The sequence below is a fragment of the Tiliqua scincoides genome, chromosome 16, assembly GCF_035046505.1.
Source record: "Tiliqua scincoides isolate rTilSci1 chromosome 16, rTilSci1.hap2, whole genome shotgun sequence".
NCBI classification, from domain to species: Eukaryota; Metazoa; Chordata; class Lepidosauria; order Squamata; family Scincidae; genus Tiliqua; species Tiliqua scincoides.
The window spans coordinates 7991900-8012778 of NC_089836.1; the positions used below are offsets into that span (position 1 = coordinate 7991900).

Genomic DNA, 20879 nt, shown 5'->3' on the forward strand with positions numbered 1-20879 from the left:
CAGCACGGCTCCCACCCACCGCCTCTGACCCCCTCCCACTTTGACCAATTTCTCTCTGAGGACCCCACACTCACAACTCACTGGGACCGAGTGCCTGAGCCTCCCGTTCTGGGGGCATGTGCCCACTCGGAACAGGCCAACGACAGCCTCTCTTCACCACACAGGAGATTATAGAAACAGGTTTCCTAGCAAGAGTCACCTCGCTTGGCCACCTCCCACCTCCATCTGAAAAACTGAACCAGGAGACAGGAAAGAGATGCCGTCATCCAAGCACCCCAGCTCCTGCAGCACTCAGCTGCTCCTGTCCCATGAATGATGGGACAGCTGCAAGATGCAGAGCTCCAGTTGGGCCACCCCCAAAAGAGGGACACGGCGTGGACACAGCAGCGCTGCCAGCCCGTAAAACAGCAAAAAGTGCTCTGAGCACGGCCAAGGGTCAGCCATCCAAAGGGGTGAAAGAGAGAGGAATGGGGGGCGAGGGAGGGAGGATTCTGCCCCCTTGCAGCTCACAGCTTCCCTACTGAATTCCAACCAAAACGATTTTCAGATAAGGACTGTCGGAATGACAGTTTTATCTCTAGCATGAGAAGCAACCGTCAGAAGCAGGGATGTAGTTGGAGAATGGTGAATTTGGAGCACATCTAGTCCAGCCCCAGGCTCAAAAGGAAGACTCCCCCAAATTGCCACCCTGAGGTTGGCCTCTCGTGCCCAGCCCTCAGTTGGCCACTGGCTGTAGTGCTCCAGTGGGGTTTGCAGGGAGCTGAATATGGAAACCAGAGCTGTGAGCAACCCTTGCAGAACTGAGGCAGAGAGTTGTGAGCCAAAAGGCAGGCACAGAGCAAACCCCTTGAATTCCCTGAAGCTGCAATCCTAGGCACGCTTTCCCAACGAACTCATCAAGCAGGATGCTGTTCACTAAAATTAGGGCTGCACCAAATACTGTCCGGGAAGACAGAAAGTGACCTTATACTGAGACCCCACAACACTGGTCTTTCAAGCCTGTACTGACTGCTTAAAAGTGGCTCTCCAGGATCTTGCACAGAGGAAGGCTTTCTGAGATTCCTACCCGAGATTTTGTGTTGCCTGGAACTTTTGGAGCCTACCTTCACATCATTTCTGCATCCCACGAGCTAACGGGGCCTTTCTGGTGTCGCCACCTTGACCATGGAACTCTCTCCCCCTTGAAGCACAGCTGACCCTTACGCTGCCTTCCTTTAATCAAGACTCTTTTGAACTGTTTGGCCTCTTCTCAATTCATATTTTGTTGTCACACTGCAGTTTATTGTTTTACAGAGAAGGAACGATGGCTTGATGGTCCCTTAAATGGAGTGGGGAGTGGCAGTCCAGACATATTTTAATTAAATAATTCTGCATGCAGAGCAGGTGATCCTCTCCAAGGGGCAGCCGTATGGATGTTCACACTGAAATTAGGATACTGCACAGCGGAGCAGGTCAACGAATGCCATCTCAACACTCCTTTGACCCCTTCCTGTTCTGATTCTCCTTGGTGCCATTGTGTCCTCTCTTCTCCTTCACCGTCTTCCCCTCACTTTCCCACGCTGCCACTCAGTCCTCACTGGTCGTGGCAGCCCCCATGGATTTAGTTTGCAGGCACCCACGACAAAGTCACGTGGACCAACCCAGCAAATCCAATTAAGTGTGAGCGAGGACAAAGGAGGAAAGCAGTACCAGGAAAAGCAGCGCGGAAACCCCTCCCCCCAACACGGAAGGTGCTTTTCATCATTCACCAGCAGAGGTGCACATGCAATGCACACACGTGGGTTATTTTTTTTATTGTTGTTGTTTTAATTTAAGCTACTGGTATTGTGAACTCTTACAAGCAATTCAAAAAAATTAGGGAGGCAGGATAAAAATATTTTAACGAATGAGTCACTTTTAATTCAGCCTCAGACAACATTCAGTTATCTTTCATTTCAAAGGGGTACTTTCATTACCCCTACCCAAAAAGTTTAGGAAAGTGCAATTCCTGTATTATATAATTAGAGCAACTCACACTGAATGTGCCAAATACTTGTAAAAAAAAAAATCACAGCCACACAGTTGTAAATCCTGCATATTGTCAACTGTAGGAGTGCAACTATTAAATCAGCAAAAGTTTACCTTTGGCACTAAAAGCTTCACTAGGAGACAAAAACAGAGCAAACTGCTGCTGATGCCTGGTAAAATTAAAACTTTTTTGATGGTGCCTAGTAAAAATCCAGAGGAAAAAGGATATTGCCACTATAATTTACACTTGGGCACTTTAAATCACGCTCAGGTAGACAGAGCATTGAGCCTGGCATGGTTTTTATTTTCTCCAAGTGTTTTATTGACAGAGGGCCGTTTGTTTTTTTCCTTCTTGTAAAAGTTCAGAAATCTCACACTACCTGTCCACGTAGAACGGGAAACAGAACTTGGTCAGAGTCTGTAGAATTTCCTGGAGAGAGAGAGAGAGAGAGAGAGAGAGAGATAATTTATACATCTAATGGGACCAATAAATCTAACATTAACCACAGAACACAATCCCGCAACTTTGCCCTGAAGAAACAAGAGACAGATGAAGAGAAATGCGCTTTATCAATTACATGGAAGGAGTACCAGACAGTCAAGCATGTGAAATAATAAACATGATCAAACTTCATTAAAAATGAAAAATTAATCAAGATTCACACACGGGCAAGCAGCAGGAGCCCTCCGGTGGCCTCCAAAGAGGAGCAGGAGGCTGGGCCGGCGAGTGTTAACTCGCCTCTGGGGAGGCGCTCTGACCTGACCATATGGACACCAGCAAATGACACCAGCGGGGCCGCCTGGCAGCCTTCCCTCTCCTGGCACCACTGAGCACTCTCCCGTTTCCTAGGAACAAGGGGGAGTCCCTACTAGCCGGAAAGGCTTCCCAAATATCCCCAGCACACGACGAAGCCAACGCAAGAGGGGCTTGGCCACACTAGATTTACTTACTATGTAAAACTTCCTATCAAACAAATGTTCTCTACAAAAATTCCATGGATCTGCAAACTCTTGGCGTGACTCTAAATACTACTTTTTAAATCATAAAAGGTTACGCTCCTGTTTGTAGAACTAAGTTCAAAAAAGGAAGGCATGAAAGGGGAAAAAACTGTCCACAATGCAGCAGTGGCTGTGGGGCACTGGGGGTGGGGGAGGACCCATGTTTAGCTGCTGCCACTCCGGGAGAACAACAGAATCCTCACGTTGCCCCATTTTCTCTGTATTTACATATCCAAGAAGGAGGGATAAAGTCGGGTTTCGCCAGCCTCACCACGCTTGACAAAATTAATGATCAATTTACAAAATGGAGTACTTCCAGGCTAGTAATAATAAATTATCTGTGCTAACAGAATTGATGCTTCGTGCTTCATTTATTCTCAAAACCACTTCCATCATTTAACAAATAAACCACATCAATCTAATCACCCCTTCAATGGAGCAGAAAACATATTGACTCTCCTGGCGAGAAGAGGGTCCTCCGACAAGACTCAGCTGAGCGCATCCCATTCCTTCATAGGCTGCAAGCTCAAGTGCTCACAGCACCACCACAGACATGATTGAGACATACAAAATTATGCAGGGGATGGACAGAGTGGATAGGGAGATGCTCTTTACACTCTCACATAATACCAGAACCAGGGGACATCCACTCAAATTGAGTGTTGGGCGGGTTAGGACAGACAAAAGAAAATATTTCTTTACTCAGCGTGTGGTCGGTCTGTGGAACTCCTTGCCACAGGATGTGGTGATGGCATCTAGCCTAGACGCCTTTAAAAGGGGATTGGACAGGTTTCTGGAGGAAGAATCCATTATGGGGTACAAGCCATGATGTGTATGCGCAACCTCCTGATTTTAGAAATGGGCTATGTCAGAATGCCAGATGCAAGGGAGGGCACCAGGATGAGGTCTCTTGTTATCAGGTGTGCTCCCTGGGGCATGTGGTGGGCCGCTGTGAGATACAGGAAGCTGGACTAGATGGGCCTATGGCCTGATCCAGTGGGGCTCTTCTTATGTTCTTATGTAACCCACCAAGCCAAGCACAGGTCACCAGCCAGGCTCTGTGACCCGTCAGGTACCAAACAAGCGGCCCGTTTCCAAAATCTCAGGCAATGAGGGCGACTGATCCCCCTAAAGACCTCCTGCACACACTCGTGGGGTTTGGCTTGTCAGCCCACACGCCAGCCAAACTCAGCACATGCAGGATGGAGCAGGTCAACTGCTGTGCCAAGGTAAGGCCAGAACCCACCAGTAAGAGGCCAGAGAAAGGACCCACGTCCTGCAAGGTGGGGTGCCAGCTCAACACGCATCCTCGACACAACCCTAGTGAGTAGCCCGACACACTTGCCAGCCCAGACCCACCTGATGCGAGAGGCTGAAAGTGACAATACAGGGAAGTGGACGGGAGTTTGAGAACAGGCCTCTGTTGCCTCAAGGGTGGAACAGGCTTTGCTTTCACCTGTTAAGCCCCTGAAAGGATCATCTCTAGGACAAGTTTATATCTGTCCTGGCTCCCAGCAAGCAAAGGGAGTGCTGCATCTTTAAATCAGCAGTGCTCCTCGGAGAGCAATTTCCCAAGGGACGCAATACACACATTCGCCTTGCTGAACAGTGGATGCAGTCTCCTACCACCCTTAGATTCTCGCTTTGCCCCTAAGGGAAAGGAAAGACTCTGCAACTATTATAACTTAAACAGATAACATGCCACCCTTGTACTGTAATGTAAATATATTTGCTTCCAGTGGTAATCAGAACTTTTTTTTATAAAACTAGGTTGTTTCAAAGTAAAAGTTTACTTCAAAATTTAACCGGTATTTTGTCTAAAGTGAACGTGTGAATGGGTGATGATGAAAAACCAAGACTGGGGGGGCTCGTGTCACATTTACCCGTAAATTTAGTCTGAACCGTCTGCTGCCCCAGTGCCCGCAGACACTGGAAGTCTACTTTAGGAGTCCAAGGCATCATGAATTGGAGGCCCCCCTCTGGCTTAAACAGGGTGCAGTCCTAACATCCAACTGACAGAGCCATGCCCCTCCATTTCTTGCCTAACTCCTTCAAGAAAACTGTGTACAAACCCCAGCCCCACTGCAAACCTCACTTTCCAACTGTGTACCATGAAACTATTTCTGCCTTCCCCTCCATAGGGCTGGGGACCCTCCCCCTCACCCACATGGGCACACATCTCTTTGGAAGCATGGGCTTGCACAAACACCATCCTTTTTATATCATGAATGGGGGTTTCTTATGGTAACCTGACAAAGACAGCCATGAGGAATCACCTCCATTTTTGGGCTCAATTCCCCGGGGGTCTGCATGTCATGAAAATTGCCCATGTCTCCTCTCTTCCCCCCTCCCCCCACCACAACAGAGGGGGGGACAACAGGATGATTCAAAAGCCCCCGCGAAGGGAGATGTAAATCACCAAAGAGCTGCCACCAAGGCTCCCTTGGGTCGCACGTGCCAGTTTTTTGGGATCGGGTCCCCCAAGTTTATGCTTTCACAAATCTTTTCATGCGCAGTTGGATTCTCAACATTTTAATGAGCATTAAAAAAGAGAGAGAATCCATACCAGCCCGTCACCACAGTTAAAGTGCAGGGCATGAACTGCATCCCAGGAGGCCTTCGGGAGAGCCGTCTCACCGCTGGCGCGAGGACACTTGCCACCTGGCTCCGACGTCCCCTCGGTTCCAATTCGTTTCATAATCAAAGCGCGGCTGACATTATAAGCCCCACGTGGGTTTTCTGAAATCCCTCCTCATCGATCCAGCCAGTGCACAGCTTATTGGAGACAACACATTGATTAAGTTTGGCTGTTCCAGGAGCAGAAATTTCCAAAATAAATGAGCCACGAGGAAAGCCGTGCAGCACTTGCAAGTCACAGAGCACCCAGGGAAGGAGGCAGCCTTGGGGAGGTGGGTGACTGTCCCACCCCTCGCCTCAGGAAGGGGCCAAGCAAGAAGGCTTTGCCCACTGGCAAAACAATTCATTCTTGTCTGACACTTATGGCTACCCGAAGAACATGGGCAGGAAACTCCGATGTCATTCAGAGCGGCTGGCGAGAACCAGGCAACGCCTTCTCCTGAGGCAGGCTGAATGGGCAAGAAGAGTCCTGCTGAAATGGGGGGGGGGCACTGCTCAGCAGACCTCAGAGTTGAGAGGGGAGCGGAGCCCAGGCTTGCCCTAGAGGCACACTGCAGGCCTTTCCTGTACTCTATAGCACAGCAGTCGCGCTGCAGCACAAGGACCGGGTTTGGCTGGAGCTGAGACCATGTCAACCAAACACTCACTACCCAGGGAGGGCCAGTTTGGGGGGGGGACGGACGCAGAGGCCAGACTAGACCCTTCCCTTCATGTTTCTTGGGAATGTGACCCACTCCCAAGAGGAAGACCAGACTGCCCCGCCCTGGAACCAGAGACAAATCACACTTTGCCAGAAGCCTTGCTTCTGTGGCCACAGGCAAGCCAGCTCCTGAGGGGGAGAGGAGGCCCTTCCGACTTTAATGAGGGCGCAGAATATATCTGATGGGCATCACTCTGCCCTTGCGGCACGACACAGGACACATTCAAGGTGAGCCCTTAGTTGTGAATGTGATGACACGCGCAATACGGAAGGAAGGTGCAGTTGTGACAAAAGATGTCCACAGAACTACTTAGCAGGCAGAAGAGAATTTCCACGTTCAGGGATTTTGGACACAAATTGCAGCCATTCTTAGTGGTCAACAGAAACTGAAATAAAAGCTACTTTAAAATCACGGTGGGTTTTTTTAAACCTAGAAATAGAATAGTCTAATAAAAACAATCAGAATCTTGCATTGAGATGCAAGTATCTTGTGTTCTCCTCGAGGTACCTGGTGCACCGTCGTGAGATGCAGCAATCTGGACGAGAGGGCTTGGGCCTTACCCTGCAGGGCTCTCCTTATGATCTTAACAGAAAGTCAAGTGTCTCCCAATTTTTCACTAGAAATTTAAAGACAGCTTTTAACTCCAAGCGCAGTTAGGGAAGTGCGGTGGGAAGAGAAAAGTGTGCAGTACTCAGAGATGATCTGGAAAAAGTCCAGCGCGACGCAGAAGAATCCAAGTCTAGTGGAACGGCCACTCCCCCAGAGGGAGCAGGGAAAAAAGAACCGGAGACAACATCTTGGAGGCAAATTTTGCCAGCAAAATGATGAGGTATGTTTGGATGCAAATTTCACCTCCACAAGCGATACACAGATGGGCAAGTTTTCTCTGCTCGCATTGCGTACGGGGAAAGCCCCTCTGTTCATTATCAGTTTTGACAACCCTTGAATTTTTTAAGCTTAATTGTGCCTGCATCTTCAAATCCACACCCCTCCCAAGGCCACCAGGCCTCCAAACCTGGCTCGGACATTACACAGGAGGAGACTCCCAGCCTCCCTGAGGTCCCGCTCCTTAATACAGAAGAAGATAATGGGTCTGCATTGAATTCACTGTTCTACACAGCTCCTCCTGGGATGCAGACCTAGCAGATGTGATTTTTTAAACCCCCCCCCCACACACACACACTCTCTGCTGGAAAAACATAGCTCTGATTTGTGCCTTAATGGCATTCACATGCAAAGGAAGGGGTATTAAGAGGGAGCAGTCAGGTTCCCCTCCCCTCCTTTCACACACAGCAAAATTTAAACCCAACACAAACACCACATTAAACCAGCTTAACCTTCCCAATTAAATACAGTCATTAAGAATAAAATAAAACTGCAGACCCTCCGAAGCACAGAATACCAATCAAGGCTGTCAACCATAGAATATGGAGACCCAAGATCTCTGATGTCCCGCTTTTATACATCAAATTACAGGGGAAGAATAAGTCGGGGTCCTGTCCGACAGGTGTACTTTTCTCTCCAACCCAAGGGCTTCGTATAGCACAGGTTTATTTGCGTAGGCATTTCATTAAAGCACTCACAACATGCAGAGAACTGTTCCACCAGCCAGGGCAGGTTCAAGCCCTTTTGTGCAGAAGGTGGTCAGGATATGCTATGAGGAAGACAAAAGCAGAGGCCTTGTGTTGTGAAATTAGGCTACCGGGATAAGCATCGCAGGAAGCAAGCCCCATGCCAAACAGTGAGGCTTACTCCTGAGGAGACAGGCGGGCACAGGACCGCACTGTACAACATTTACTCTTTGAAGACACTTCTTGGACTCCCTGGGGACAGCCGTGCCAGTAAAAACTCAGTTCTTGGGCATTACAACATTTTCCAAAGACCAGCGATTCTGCCACTCTCCTGAACCCCACCACACCTGCCAGCCCGTTTCCCCCTCAAGCAAGACTTTTCCAGTGCAAAAAACAAACTTTTGGAACAATGTCCTCAAAGCTAGAGGGAAAAAACAGTGACCTCTGTCAAGGAAAGGCAAATCTGCGCAAGTGAGATTTATAAACACCCACAAACATTTATTTAACTTTTGAAAAGTTGGCCTCAACAGAGAGCATCATAAATGGGAGGGGGGAATGCAAAGGCCGCTTAGAGGAGGAGGAGGAGGAGGAGGGGGCAGGAACTCCATATACATATTCAGAGGGAAGATTATAGGCTCCGCACTCGCTCGCTCGGCTATCCTCGGCTTCTCCAAAGTCCACCTAGAATAGCAAAGAACAAAACTAACGAGAAGGAGAGCAGATGTTAGACAATGCCGCGGCCCCCTCGCCGCCTCTCGTCCCCTCCCCGGGCTGTGCTTTCATCTCCCCCCTTTCAATACCGTTGGGTCATTCAAGGATTCTCCTATAGACTCCGCATTGTGGCGGAGAGTTATAAGCCGGACCTCTGCCAGCCTTCCACAAGGACCCCACTAAAGAGGCGTCATGCAAATTCTGCCTCTCCCTGAAAAAGCCTCCTCCAAGAGCACTGGCAGCCCCAGCCTCCTTCCTTTCTGTGTGGCTGCTCTTGCCTGCGGGCCCTGGAGCTCCTTTGACAGTGGATTCCCCCAGATAGTTGGGATTAGCTGCGCTTGTTTAGATAAACTGGCAAAATCAAGGCCTTCTGGGGTGGACAGCAAGGAGATGTTGTTGCCGCGTTTCCAGCTGCCACCGCCTTTCATCCACAAACAACTGCAGGTCCGGTTGCCACTGCAGCCACAGGCCATCTCCATGCACAGGCGCAAAATTCTACCCCACCCCACACACACACTGTCCTGCCCAGTGTTTACAGAGTGACAATCACATTGACCAAAGTATTTCATTACACAGTTAAAGCAACTGGGCGGGCGGGCGGGCAGCTCCGAGCGTGCAAGAGATGCCTGCAGTGGCCCACAGAAAGCACAGAGACCGGCAGGCTCAGGGAATTACTGAAATGCAAACACTGAGCAATTACTGGAGCAGCAAAGACCAGGGCAAGCTGAGAAAGGAAGCCCACCATCGGGTCAAGGGAGAGTAAATATCTTAATTCTTCCTCTGCACTCAGAGCGGCTGATTCAATTAGCAGAGACGACTGAAAGAAAGAGCAGGGTAACTTGAGGGGGCTGACGGAGGTGGGGGGGGAACTAAGCTCACAGACCCAACCACAAGAAACAAGAAGAGAGGTGGAGAGAGCCGGTGTGAAACGGGCGTCCCAAAGAAGGCCAGAGTGAGGGCACAAATGCCTCCTTCCCGCTGCTGGGTGAACGGTCTGGGCAAAATACGCGCTGGGGCAGCCAAGGAAGGCCGTGGAAAGGTCTCCTGTCCATAATTCTGTTGCACTTCAAGCCTGACTTAACAAACAAAAATGTATGTATCATAAGCTGAATAACCATAAAGCAGCTGCTCTGGGCCCGGTCGGCCCAGAGGAACCCCTGATAGCCGGCATTCCAGCTCCCTGAGTCTCATCTCCAGGAGCATGGCCTGAACGTGCTGGACACAAGGCGAATGTCAAGGACCAAAAAGGTCACCCACCTTGGATGATACAGACAAGAACAGGAGCAGGAGGTGGGCATGTGTGCAGTAATTGTACGTATTAAGTGTTTTGCTGGGCAGCAACGCATCGCGTGAATGACACCAATTCATGCACCAGGGGCCCAGGAAGTCCCTGGATGGAGGCCCCACAGAACCTCTGCCTGCCTCAAGTGCACATGAGGGCAGGGCACGGCCCAGCCATGTGCCCCAGTCTTCACACTCTGGATCTCATCCCCCAAAACACCACCTGCGTGGACCGAAGGCCACATGCGCATCTCCTGGTCCTCTGCTCTTGCCAAGAAGCACACGTTCCATTATACCAGCAAGTTCTGTGGCTGGCATAATGCTCCCGGCAAGCAAATTCAGGCTTCTGATGCAGCTTCTGCCAGTGAGCACATAAAAAAATGCCAACGGTTACAGCAGTAAAAAAGACTTGTATAAACCACCAGACTGCTGGAACCAAGTGGCAAAGCGCATCAACCCGACTCAAGGACAATAAATCAAACTGAAGACTGTTCAAAGATACAGCTCTGCTCTCCCAAGCACTAGGTACGCTAGACCTTACAAGATGAGCTGGAGGCTGGGACAAGATTTTGGAGTGGGAAAACAGACCGCCACTAAATGTTCCAATTATGGGACCAACGGTTATATACCGAGGCTACCGCCTAATTAAAGGATTAGCCAAGTGGTCAAGTCAAAAGCCGAAGGATTAACTTTGCACCAAAATGCAAGTCTTCAAGGGGCAGTTTAAACAATGAGATTGCTTCTGTTTATTAAATCGTAAGTGCCATTCTGTGTAAAAAAAGAAAAAAGTGCCATCTTTACCCACTTTCTTTTTTATCAGTTCAGAGGCCGAAACAAAAACACAACCCTATTTCAATAGCAAAACCAGGATGACTTGGAGGGAGGGAGGGAAGAAAAAGTCTACCAGCACTTTGAGATGCAGAGTTTTATCAGAGGGATCACCAATTCCCCAAGTTTGACAAACAAAACTATCTGCCAACTATGAATACAAGCTGGAAAACACACACACACACACACAAGCCTGTCAATCAGCAGATCTGGAACCAGGATGAGGAGGGGGCAGGAATGTCTACGCGACCTGCACAGAAGCCCAGTCTTCCCAGTTTGGCCCTAGCAGTTTATTGGTGGCAAACTGTAATCAGCAAGTCAATCTGCAGCTACTTAAACCTCCGCTGAATTAAAACCTTTGCCACCCTGTCATAAACCCAAACACTGCAGACAAAACAAAAAATCCTGGGAAATCACCATTTTGCTTTAAATCTTGCAAGCTATCAAATAAATTACTGGGGGGAGCGCCAGAAGCGCCCCCTTTTTGGCAGCCTGTTGGTAGTAGAATTAGACAGCACTTATTCACAGCCTATTTAAAATTCCTTAATTATGTCCATTACCACTTTAAACCGGATTTTATTTCTGAATAATTTAATTAGCCTTTAGAGATGCAAAGGGCCTTTTCCTGTGTACTATATCAGAAGCACAACTGCTTGCGCCTCACTTGCGTTTTCACAGCCACCACACAAGAGCCTCCAGGCCGTGAATACACACAACACAAGCTCTTCTCCTCACAGGAGAAGCCTTGCTGCACACCCATCCTTCTGCCCACCGCAACAGGCTCGGCCGTCGCTGCCCACCAGGTTTACCTGCTAACGCGAAACAAGGGCCTGCAAGGATATCGGCAGCCTGGTGTTGAGCAAAGCGAAGCCACCCCCTCTCCGACCAACTGAGGTTGGCTCATCTTTCTGGCAAGTACCATTTGACACACCCTGGATGGCTGGTGTACAGAAAGTGCAAGGAAGAGCTAACTGGGACAGCTATGAGGCCCACCAAACAGGAAGCCTATCAAAAGTTTGATGAATTCAGAGAGGAGGATCGGGAAGTGACCTCCGCATTTAGAGGAGGTTTACAAGATCCTGGGAACTGACGGGTGCGTGACCACCATATGCCCTGCTTGGGACCTTTCCTGCCTGGACCCTGGATGCCCAAGGCAAGGTGCTAGTTACATAACCACAGCTCTGGCCCAGCTTGGCAACAGCTTTGCTCATAAAGGGAATGCAAACAAAAGGATCCCCAGATTCTTAAGAGAAAAAGGAAGAACCAGCATCAGCAATGTTCACAACGCCCCCCAAATTTGATCACATTCCTATCGATAACAGGCAAAGTGCCCAAAGGTAACAGAAAGTGCCCTTCACAGGAAGGTGGCTGATCCATAATCAGTGAACTCCTAGTACATCAGAATATGTACTTCCGTTCCTGAACGGAACATGAATGGAAGAACTGGTATATGTGAATGAACCCCCAGATTCAGAGGGGGTCGGCTGCCAAGTTCCAGTTGCAGGAGAGAGGAGGACGCCTTCATCCACTGAATGTGGGCTTCTCAGGAGTAACATGGGCCTGATCCAACAGAGCTGCCCTCCTGTTCTTAATTGCACAGTTACAGCAATAAGGTGGGGCAGGGTGAAGAGAGAGAACAAAATGGAAAATTTAATCCGTACAAGGAATGGTGGGGTTGTGGCAAATTAGCTCTGCATCTGCCAACGTCACAGTTCTTAGACACCAGACGGCTCAGAGGCGGCACTTTCTGATAGCAGGGAAAAGGTGGGATGAAAACCTAACCAACAGGCAGGACACCCAGTTCCACTTACTCCTCAGGGTGCTGCCTCCCCATCTCTTCTTAAGGCAAGCTTGGAAAGGTGGCCGGGACCCATTCATTCACCATCCGTGTTGCTCACCAACCATCCGGCTCCGACAAGCAATCTTAGGATAGGACAGACTGAAATTCATTATTTCAGTGCTGCCAATTGCTCTTCTTCTGTGACCATCAACAATTTGCTGAACTTTTCCCTTCAAGCCTGCCACAGAACCATTCCTCGTCTGAAACAAAGGAACTGGCTCTTTGTAGTCACTCGTAAGAATTCAATATTATTTGTAGTGCCTGGAACAATTCACAACTGCGCATGCATAAAGCCATACCGATGTTACACGGTGTTGTATGCAACCAATAAAGGCAAAGCTTCTGATTCCAGTTGCGGTGGCCAAAGGTGTTTTTGTGCCCCTCCAAGCTGGTGCTAATTTCAAGGGGCAGAAGGCCATCGTCACATTCTCCTGCAGGAGCCTCACTGGAACACATTTGCCTGCACAAAGCTCCTGCTCATTTCAAAAAGGCTTCAGCAGAAGTCCTTCCGGGTTCACTGCATCAGATCCATCTCCATTTAAATGGCACCCAAAATCCTGTCACAGGGTATGGCCATTGAGGACTCTAATACCCCCTGTTTAAAGGCAGCCTTTCAGCACACCTGACTGGGCTAGTGCGAGGCTTACACAGGGCTTGCTTACAACCCACACGGCATAAATATTCTCCAAATCAGTTTGTAGCATGGTAACAAAAGAAGGACTCCCTCCGCCCTTTATGTTTAAGTCCTTCCCCCACCACCAATGCGATGTTTCTTACATGCCTTATAGAGTTTGTACAAGAAAGACTTTTACTTTCTATATAAAGTGGGCCGTAAAACGTTTATGGTTTCTATATAAACGTATAAAAATGGTGGGATTCATTACAGCCCGTTTCTGTTGCCTGTGGAAAAAAGAAAGGGGGAAGAGAAAATACCTGCCACCAGCACAGGGGTAGCTGTTTTGAAGGAGTGCCCCCCAGCCCTCCATCAACCGTTGATCAAATTATATATAGGCAGGTTGTCATCATATTGCTAGGAAGCAGATGGAGTGTATAAATCAGCATTTGGGGGGGGGAAGGCTGGCCAATAAAAAGATTGCAGGAGGAATAAAAGGGAACAACTAATGGTTCAGGAGGCTGTGTTAGCAACTTACTGAGACTAGGATGCCCATGAGGTCCAGCAGTTCTGTCCTGCAATTACTACTTGGTTTGTGCCAAAACACTCCCTTTAAAGGGTCACTCAAGTTATTTCCCCCACCCCTTTAAAATAATCTCAAAAGTCTTCCCACCACAGCTACCAAAACACAGTGTGATCGTGTGAAGGTAGAGCATGGTGAAAGAAGTTCTAAAGTCAGGGTGCAAATATGCAAGAACAACAGTATGGCATGTTTAAGCCCCCTTCCAAGAGGGAAAAGGGATGAAGCTACATGCACCACTCTCCCAAGAAAGACAAGAGGGAACATCAGTGTGATTAAGCTGGCTGGATCGTGCCCATAAAAAGAGGAAACACACTTCTTGAGACCAGAGTTTTCAGGATTATCATCTTCCTGAACAAGTATGATAAAGGACAAGCTTTTAAAGACTCAAATAAAAGCTACAAAAAAAAGAACAGAAACACAGAATTAATTTGGTTCGTTCAAGCACTGCTTTTCTATATCGAACAAACCAAAATTTAACAGCCATCCTAAAAACATCCTACCCCAATGTTTAGTGTTCGGTTTCTTTTCATATAACACACACACACCCCCAAGGTAACTTTTTCTCCCCAATCATAGGAATTACTTGCTCAGAATATTCCTAATGATTGGAGGGGCTGGAAATTATTTTCACCTTTCACCTGCTTGAGAATCTGAACACGGCAACAGAACAACTGGAAGAGTTAAAATTATTTCCACAGTTAGGACGCGTGATATACTGTATAATGATACTAGAGAGAAACCCAGATCTGGCTCATAGTCCATAGCTTGCACAGATCAGTACACACAAAATACATGTCCATTATACACCTCTCACACACAAACAAATAGGGACGGAGGGGGAGAACAGACAGTTTTCTCCACCAAATATGTTCTTAAAAAGTGAACCAAGCTAAAGGGGGCCACCTTGAAAAGGCAAACTCATCTAGAGTATCCTTCCTGTTCCTATAAATTTGAGAGATGGTTAACATTCCTGCTGTTCCTGTATGCCCCTTCAATAGCCTACACATCACTTTATGAATAAAACCCAAGGACAATGACTGTTTTAACAGATTTGAGCCGTGTCCACTGCCCAGGTCTGACTAAGGAAAGACGACTGGCTGGGGAAGGAGGGGAGAAATCAGGACGAGGGGACGTCCACCTTGGTCAGGAGTGACAATCAAGATTCTGGCAATGCAAGACTAGCCGGCTCATTACTTCCCGACTTTGTACCAAACCCCTTATTTACATTTCAGATTACATTTTTCATGAAACAGCAAGATCTATCGGAGCTGAAATAATGAGGGAGAAATATTTTAATAAAAATGTGTTGGGGTCCACATTTCCGTCCGTGTCGGAAAAGAAAGGCGTTCTTCTGTAGTGACGGATCATTTATTCTGCCTCTAAATGAGAAGCACAAAAAGAGAGAGAGAGAGAGAGAGATGAAACTGATGAACTTTTCCTGCCCATTTGTCTTAGCAGACAATTAAGACAGGAGATCAAACCGGATTATCGTGCCACGCAGACAACTGGCTCAACAGTCATACATCTCCGGGGCCACAGATTTGTAACCCTCCTTTTATCCCTCCCCCTTTCTTCTTACTCCTTTTTCCTCTCTAAAGGCAGTGCTGGCTTTGTGGCTCAAGGGGAGCCAAAAGGCGGCCCATCATTATTCAGCCACAGATGTCAGTCTAACCTCCCTTTTTTCTCCCATTTCTAAAGCTGGGAGCCACAATAATTTGTGACAGATTCTTATACTGTAAGGTACAAAGAACACACAGAATAAAACATCCAGCAGCTGCAAAGGTCTCTGATCAGATGCGCTGCCTACATGGGAAACACACTGTATATAAAAACAAGCGCCAGGAATTTGGACCAGGGAGAGAACTCGAGGGCTCTCGTCCTAATGAGTGGCTTGCCGGGTGTTGACTTAACTCGCCGTATTCCTTGCGGATTTGGGTCAGCGGTGTTTAGCAGCAAGAAACAACGTTTGCCAGGATTCACACACACGTCCCGTGCGCAAGCTGAACATGCTGTGCACACGCTATTAAAAAAGCCCGTTTGGGGCACCTGGATGCTCAAACATTTCAAATGGTGTTTGCCGGTTGACTTTCCACCCTCTGCTTGCCTTGGAAGGTGCTCGTGATCCCTTTCAAAGGCAGCGTCTGGGCTTGCCACGTCTGCAAACCAAAAGAAGAATCAGTTGGAAAATGGCTGCCTCCTGCTTTCTGTGCTGCCTGAGAGGCGTACGGGAGCACTGAGCCACATGTTGGTCATTGCTAGCATCACTCCCGAAAGCTCCTCGAGTCGTCTTTTGCAGGTTTAAATGGGGAGTTTACATCTTTCCAGTGCCTTAAAAGGCATCAAGGGAAAGGACTATGCTTCAGAAATTGGTGCGCGCGCGCTTTAAGTTGGAGAAGTTTGCTTTCTTCCCTCCCCCGCTTCCCCACCTCCTGAATTGATTGACCATCTTTTTTTAAAAGATAGGGAAAACACACAGAGATTGTGCAAGGTGAATATATGGATGAGGAAAGTTCTGTAGCAATGCCTGATCTCAGCATCTCTCGCTTTGCAGGCTTGATCCAGTCTGAGGTGCTTTATTGCATGTTGAAATTTGTCTCTCTTTTTTTTGGTGGTTTTACAAAAGGAAAAATATTTTATGTATGAGACAGTCCTATAATCCACAGATCACAGGCACGAGAGACAGCAACAGCTCGGAGGGACCCTTAATCCAAGCACATTTCGCCACGATAGAGCAGCGGCGGTTTCAGCAAACATTGCAGCCCACTGCTGCAGAGTGTACTTAAGGGGCTATTTATTAACAGATTATTGGCACGAGATGGCAATGAGGACTCGTGCGTTTACAAAAGGATGCTTTGTTGCGTGGCCACAACTGTGCATTGTAAGTGCTGACAAGGGGCTGCTATAAAACTGTAGCAAAAAAAAAAGTCAAGCAGCACGCTGCTCTTTAAAAAAAAATTAATATTAATACTACAGAGACCCTCTAGGAGCACAGGCATCAGGGCAACCATTGTCCCAGGCGGCACACACACTAGTACAAGTCAAGGACTCTGAGCCCTGAAGGGCCACATTGAAACGTGCTCAGCAGGCAGGCAGGCAGGCGACACTGCTGTGCTTTACACGGAACAGAAACATTTTTAAAGGAGGGAGGGAGAAGAGTGGGGGGGGGGTGAAAGGACGGGAATCAAAAACTTCCACTATATCCCAGTACAGCTGATCAAGGGGGCTTTTTTCTGTCCCACCATTTCTGCATCAGGTTCCTTCCTCCGAATGGAGATTCTCAGGGATGCAACAATTGAAAAGAATTTCTTCCAGACGCCAAGTTTCGGTCCAGACGTTACTTGCAACGGCTGAGAGAAAACCCCTTTCCAAAAGCTGCAGCTTCTCTGCAAACAGCACGAGCACTCGAACTACAGCCGCAAAGAATAAACTTCCCTCCCTCCCACCCTCCCTCCCTCCCTCCCAATGCCACTCTCTAATGAGATGCAGTCAAAGGAGGAAGGAGCCATCAAGATCAGCCATAGCTTTTAGTTATAGCAATCATCCCCACGAACTATCATGCTGCAGGATGAGTCCCCTCTGGTCGGCACACTAATTGCAAAATTCCCACGGTTGTTGACAGGCATACTCAGCTCCCCCCCTCCACTCCCCTCCACCATTTTTTTTAAAAATTCTATTGCTCTGCAAGATTTGATGTACCCCTGGAAACAGTTTGAAAAAACTAAGCTGTGACAACTAAGTAAACTCATAAACCTCTGAAACGACAGTGAGAATTCTGTAGCCAGCAGCAGACCCAACCAGGAAGAGGAAAAGTTCCGCACACATGTTTCTTTAACTGAAATTCATGGGTCTGTGACCCCAAATAATTCTCACAATGGCAAAGGCTCACTGGCAGCCAAACACTTTGCGATCAGGTCTTCCCACACCAGTTTACAGACTGTTCGTGTGTTTCCTTTTTAAACATCTCAAGCGTCTAATTACAGTTCCTTTTTCTTCTAAAAATTCATTTCTCTCCTGGTTTTTAAAAAAGGGGAAAAAAGAACAGCTAGAATATGTTGAACAACGCTGAAATGAATTTTGTCGTGTAAAAAATTAATTACGCATTCCAAACCTGGTCACTGTAGTCCTCCGGGAATCGCCTCCGCACCTCAGGATCTGTAAATAATTGACAGATAATATTAATTGGCTTTGGATTAGCGAGCAAGCAGAGAATCACACATTAATATTTGATCAGAAGATGATAGCAGTCCTGGTGGGGGATCCAAGAAGGGCGGCTGAGGCTGAGGCACAGATAAGAGGAAGTAAGGACCCCTCAAGGCTCTCCTTTTACCCTCTTTCCAGAAAGACAAAAAAGAAATTAGAGAGACCTGATGCTACTGTTAACTTTAGGCTGTTATCTCATGCAGAAACTTAACCAGGTGCAAATTGCCAGCCATGTGCGTTGCAAGGGAACGGTGAGAGAGCGTGCCTGGACTCCTTATTTTCAATCAGGCACCTCATTTAGCCAACTACAGGAATGGACTTTATGAAAAAGGGGGCAGGGGGGAGAACCCAACGAAGTATTCAGTAGGCTGATCACAGCTCTTTCAAATCGGACCCCAGTGGACAGGCAAAAAGGAAAGTGGACTGTTGAGGAGGATCCAGCAAAAAAATAGCCTGGGTAGGGCATGGGGTTCTCCTGCAATAGTAACATCACCTTCTGTCCTGCAATCTCTTCCCCCGACCCCCCCCCCCCAAAAAAAAAAAATTCTTTGCTCTCTCGTTTCTCAGGACCAGCAATGACAGGAGACTAACCTAAGAAACGGCGGGTCTGAGTCAGTTTAATTGTACGACACGCAGAACAGAAGCAGCAACGCGCAGACCCAGACCGAAATAATTTCTTTGACAAACCGTCTCAAAACAACTCCACGGCGACCATCTGCTTATCCTAACCATGTTTCCAAGACTGCCAGGCTCCGTATTACCAGTGCAATTTTTAATTATAACCATAATAGATTAAGGGACGAGCCGCCTTGGATTTCACAAGGAAGAAGTTGTCACTTCTGCAGGGAGCTGGCTGTCAGACCAACATTTGGGGCGCCCACATTTCCATCCTTGAGGCTCGCTGTGCCGGATGCAGTGCGATTAACCAGATGCCTTCCATTTTTGCTGGGGAAAAAATGTTTCCACACGTTTTGATCATTACAGAGGGAGCAGGGGTTTGTAAACAATCTTTACTGCTCAATTACTGCTCGCCTCTGCCTGAGTTAAGGCTTGTGGGGCAGAGAATAATTTTATGATGTATACAGCATATACTTCTTTTAAGAACACCCCAAGCCAGTCCTCCCACCCTAGCTCCATACAGGCAAAAGTTTGTTTTGCTAATAAATTGGTTAATTGGCAGGTTCAATTGTTAGCAGATGCAGAATTTCCACTAAACTATACTTGCTTTCAACAAGGTATTTAAATGTACAGTAAGAGCAGTAAAAAAAAAAAAGAAAGAAAAAGAACAGGCTGGCTGATGTTGATATTAATTTTTCCATGTGGAGAGAAGCTTTATTGCAGGCCTTTAGCAGTGCATTTGGATTGGGGAGGGCACACTAAAGAAAATCATAACAGAAATGGAGAGCCGTGCAGAATAGGACAACAACAGGACGGAATCCCCTGCACGTCCTCAGCTAGGAGCCGCTGAATCCCCAGCAAGGTTCCCACCCCACATGCCCCATGACTGTCAGGGAAAGTCCTGAAGGGTTACTACAACTTCTGTGCTGTAGTAATGCTCCCTGCAGGTGCCACTGGATAGTTGGGGAAAGGCAGAGGGGGTCTGCAGCCAACTGTCCGTAGCTTCAGGCCCAATGCTCCTCTATGCATGTGCCCCTGTGTGCATGCTGAGCTGCCCCTGCCACAAAAGTAGGTGCACAGCCACCCTTGCAGGGAGCATCATGGAAGCTCACACAGAGATCCACAACACACGCTTCTTTAAGCAGAATACAGGTAGTTCAAAATAAACAATCCCTACTTTTTAATACAAGTTCCTCCCACTTCAAGGTCTTATTAACTAATTTTTTGCCACATGCCCACGTGTCACAAGTTACATTCAACCCCAAAATTCAGATCAGATGCCCTATAGCTAATAGGCATCTCGTTCCTCTTCTTCTAGAGAAACCTGCCTGCCCCGAAGAAGCCACTGGTGTCATGTCTCACCAAAGCGGGCACCCCCACCCTTTGGCCACCGCCTCGCCACGACAGGCTGTGGCTGATGGGCAACACGCGCAAACATGGCCTGGCATTGTGCAAGCCAGGCCCAAGGTATCCAGCACTTCCACTGCGGCCGAGGACTTCATGGAATAGCTTCTGTTCAAACCAAGCGATGACTGGAGAGCTGACAAATCAACACCACAGACAAGGGAGTCAAGGGAGCGATAGACACAGTTAAGAAGCACTTCAGTCTTTTTCTCCACATGGCACCTCTTCACATATTTAGGCATTTATGCCTGACTTTCTAGGATACATTCCAGGAAATTAACTCACAGGTCACTTTTCCTACATGGGAAGGACCTTCGCAGAAGAGTAAGCACAAGACACGTGTGAGGCCTTCGTGTGTCCTCCACAGGAAGAGTTAACAGTGAACATCTGAATCCATCTCCAGCGATTCTAAGCCAGATTCAGCAGGGCGGGTTTCAAAACCAGAGCTGGGAGTGTTCTCCAAAAGACAAAACTGCAAGTATCCAAGCAGCTGCCGTTCCAAAATCAGGTCTGTCCCTCTTCTGGGCACCTCATTCCCTCTGCCCCACAGTGGGAGGCTGCGGTTTGGGTTCCACAGTCATGCGCTCTGGGGAAGGGCAGAGTTGAGCAGCCCAAGAGACCTCCCCTGCCCTGACCCAGCCCAAACCAAGCCCTCTTGGAGCATGTGCTACTAGCTGTGCTTTTCCTGGTACCACCATCTGCCTCCACACGCAACTACAGACTGCACGTCCATTTAAGGACAAGCCAGGCCTGGGGAAACGAGAGCAGACACACCCAGAGCAAGCCGGCCAAACAGACACGGACGAGGTGCTGCTGCCTAAGCATCTTGCAGCGCAGTCCGGTACATGTTTCCTCAGAAGTAGGTTCCGCCGAGCTCACCCCAACA

At 48.1% G+C, this 20879-nt stretch overlaps 1 protein-coding gene across 4 annotated transcripts in view; it reads right to left on the reverse strand.

The window, feature by feature from the left end:
- DENND1A (DENN domain containing 1A) overlaps window positions 1–20879 on the reverse strand; it is a 136927-nt gene that overhangs the window by 85066 nt on the left and 30982 nt on the right. For all 4 annotated transcript variants that reach the window (XM_066610583.1, XM_066610586.1, XM_066610584.1 and 1 more), the window contains exons 3-4: window positions 17880–17923; window positions 2388–2437 (exon numbers count right to left, since the gene is read on the reverse strand). In XM_066610583.1, coding sequence (XP_066466680.1) covers window positions 2388–2437; window positions 17880–17923 — 94 coding nt within the window. The remainder of the gene's footprint in view (window positions 1–2387; window positions 2438–17879; window positions 17924–20879) is intronic.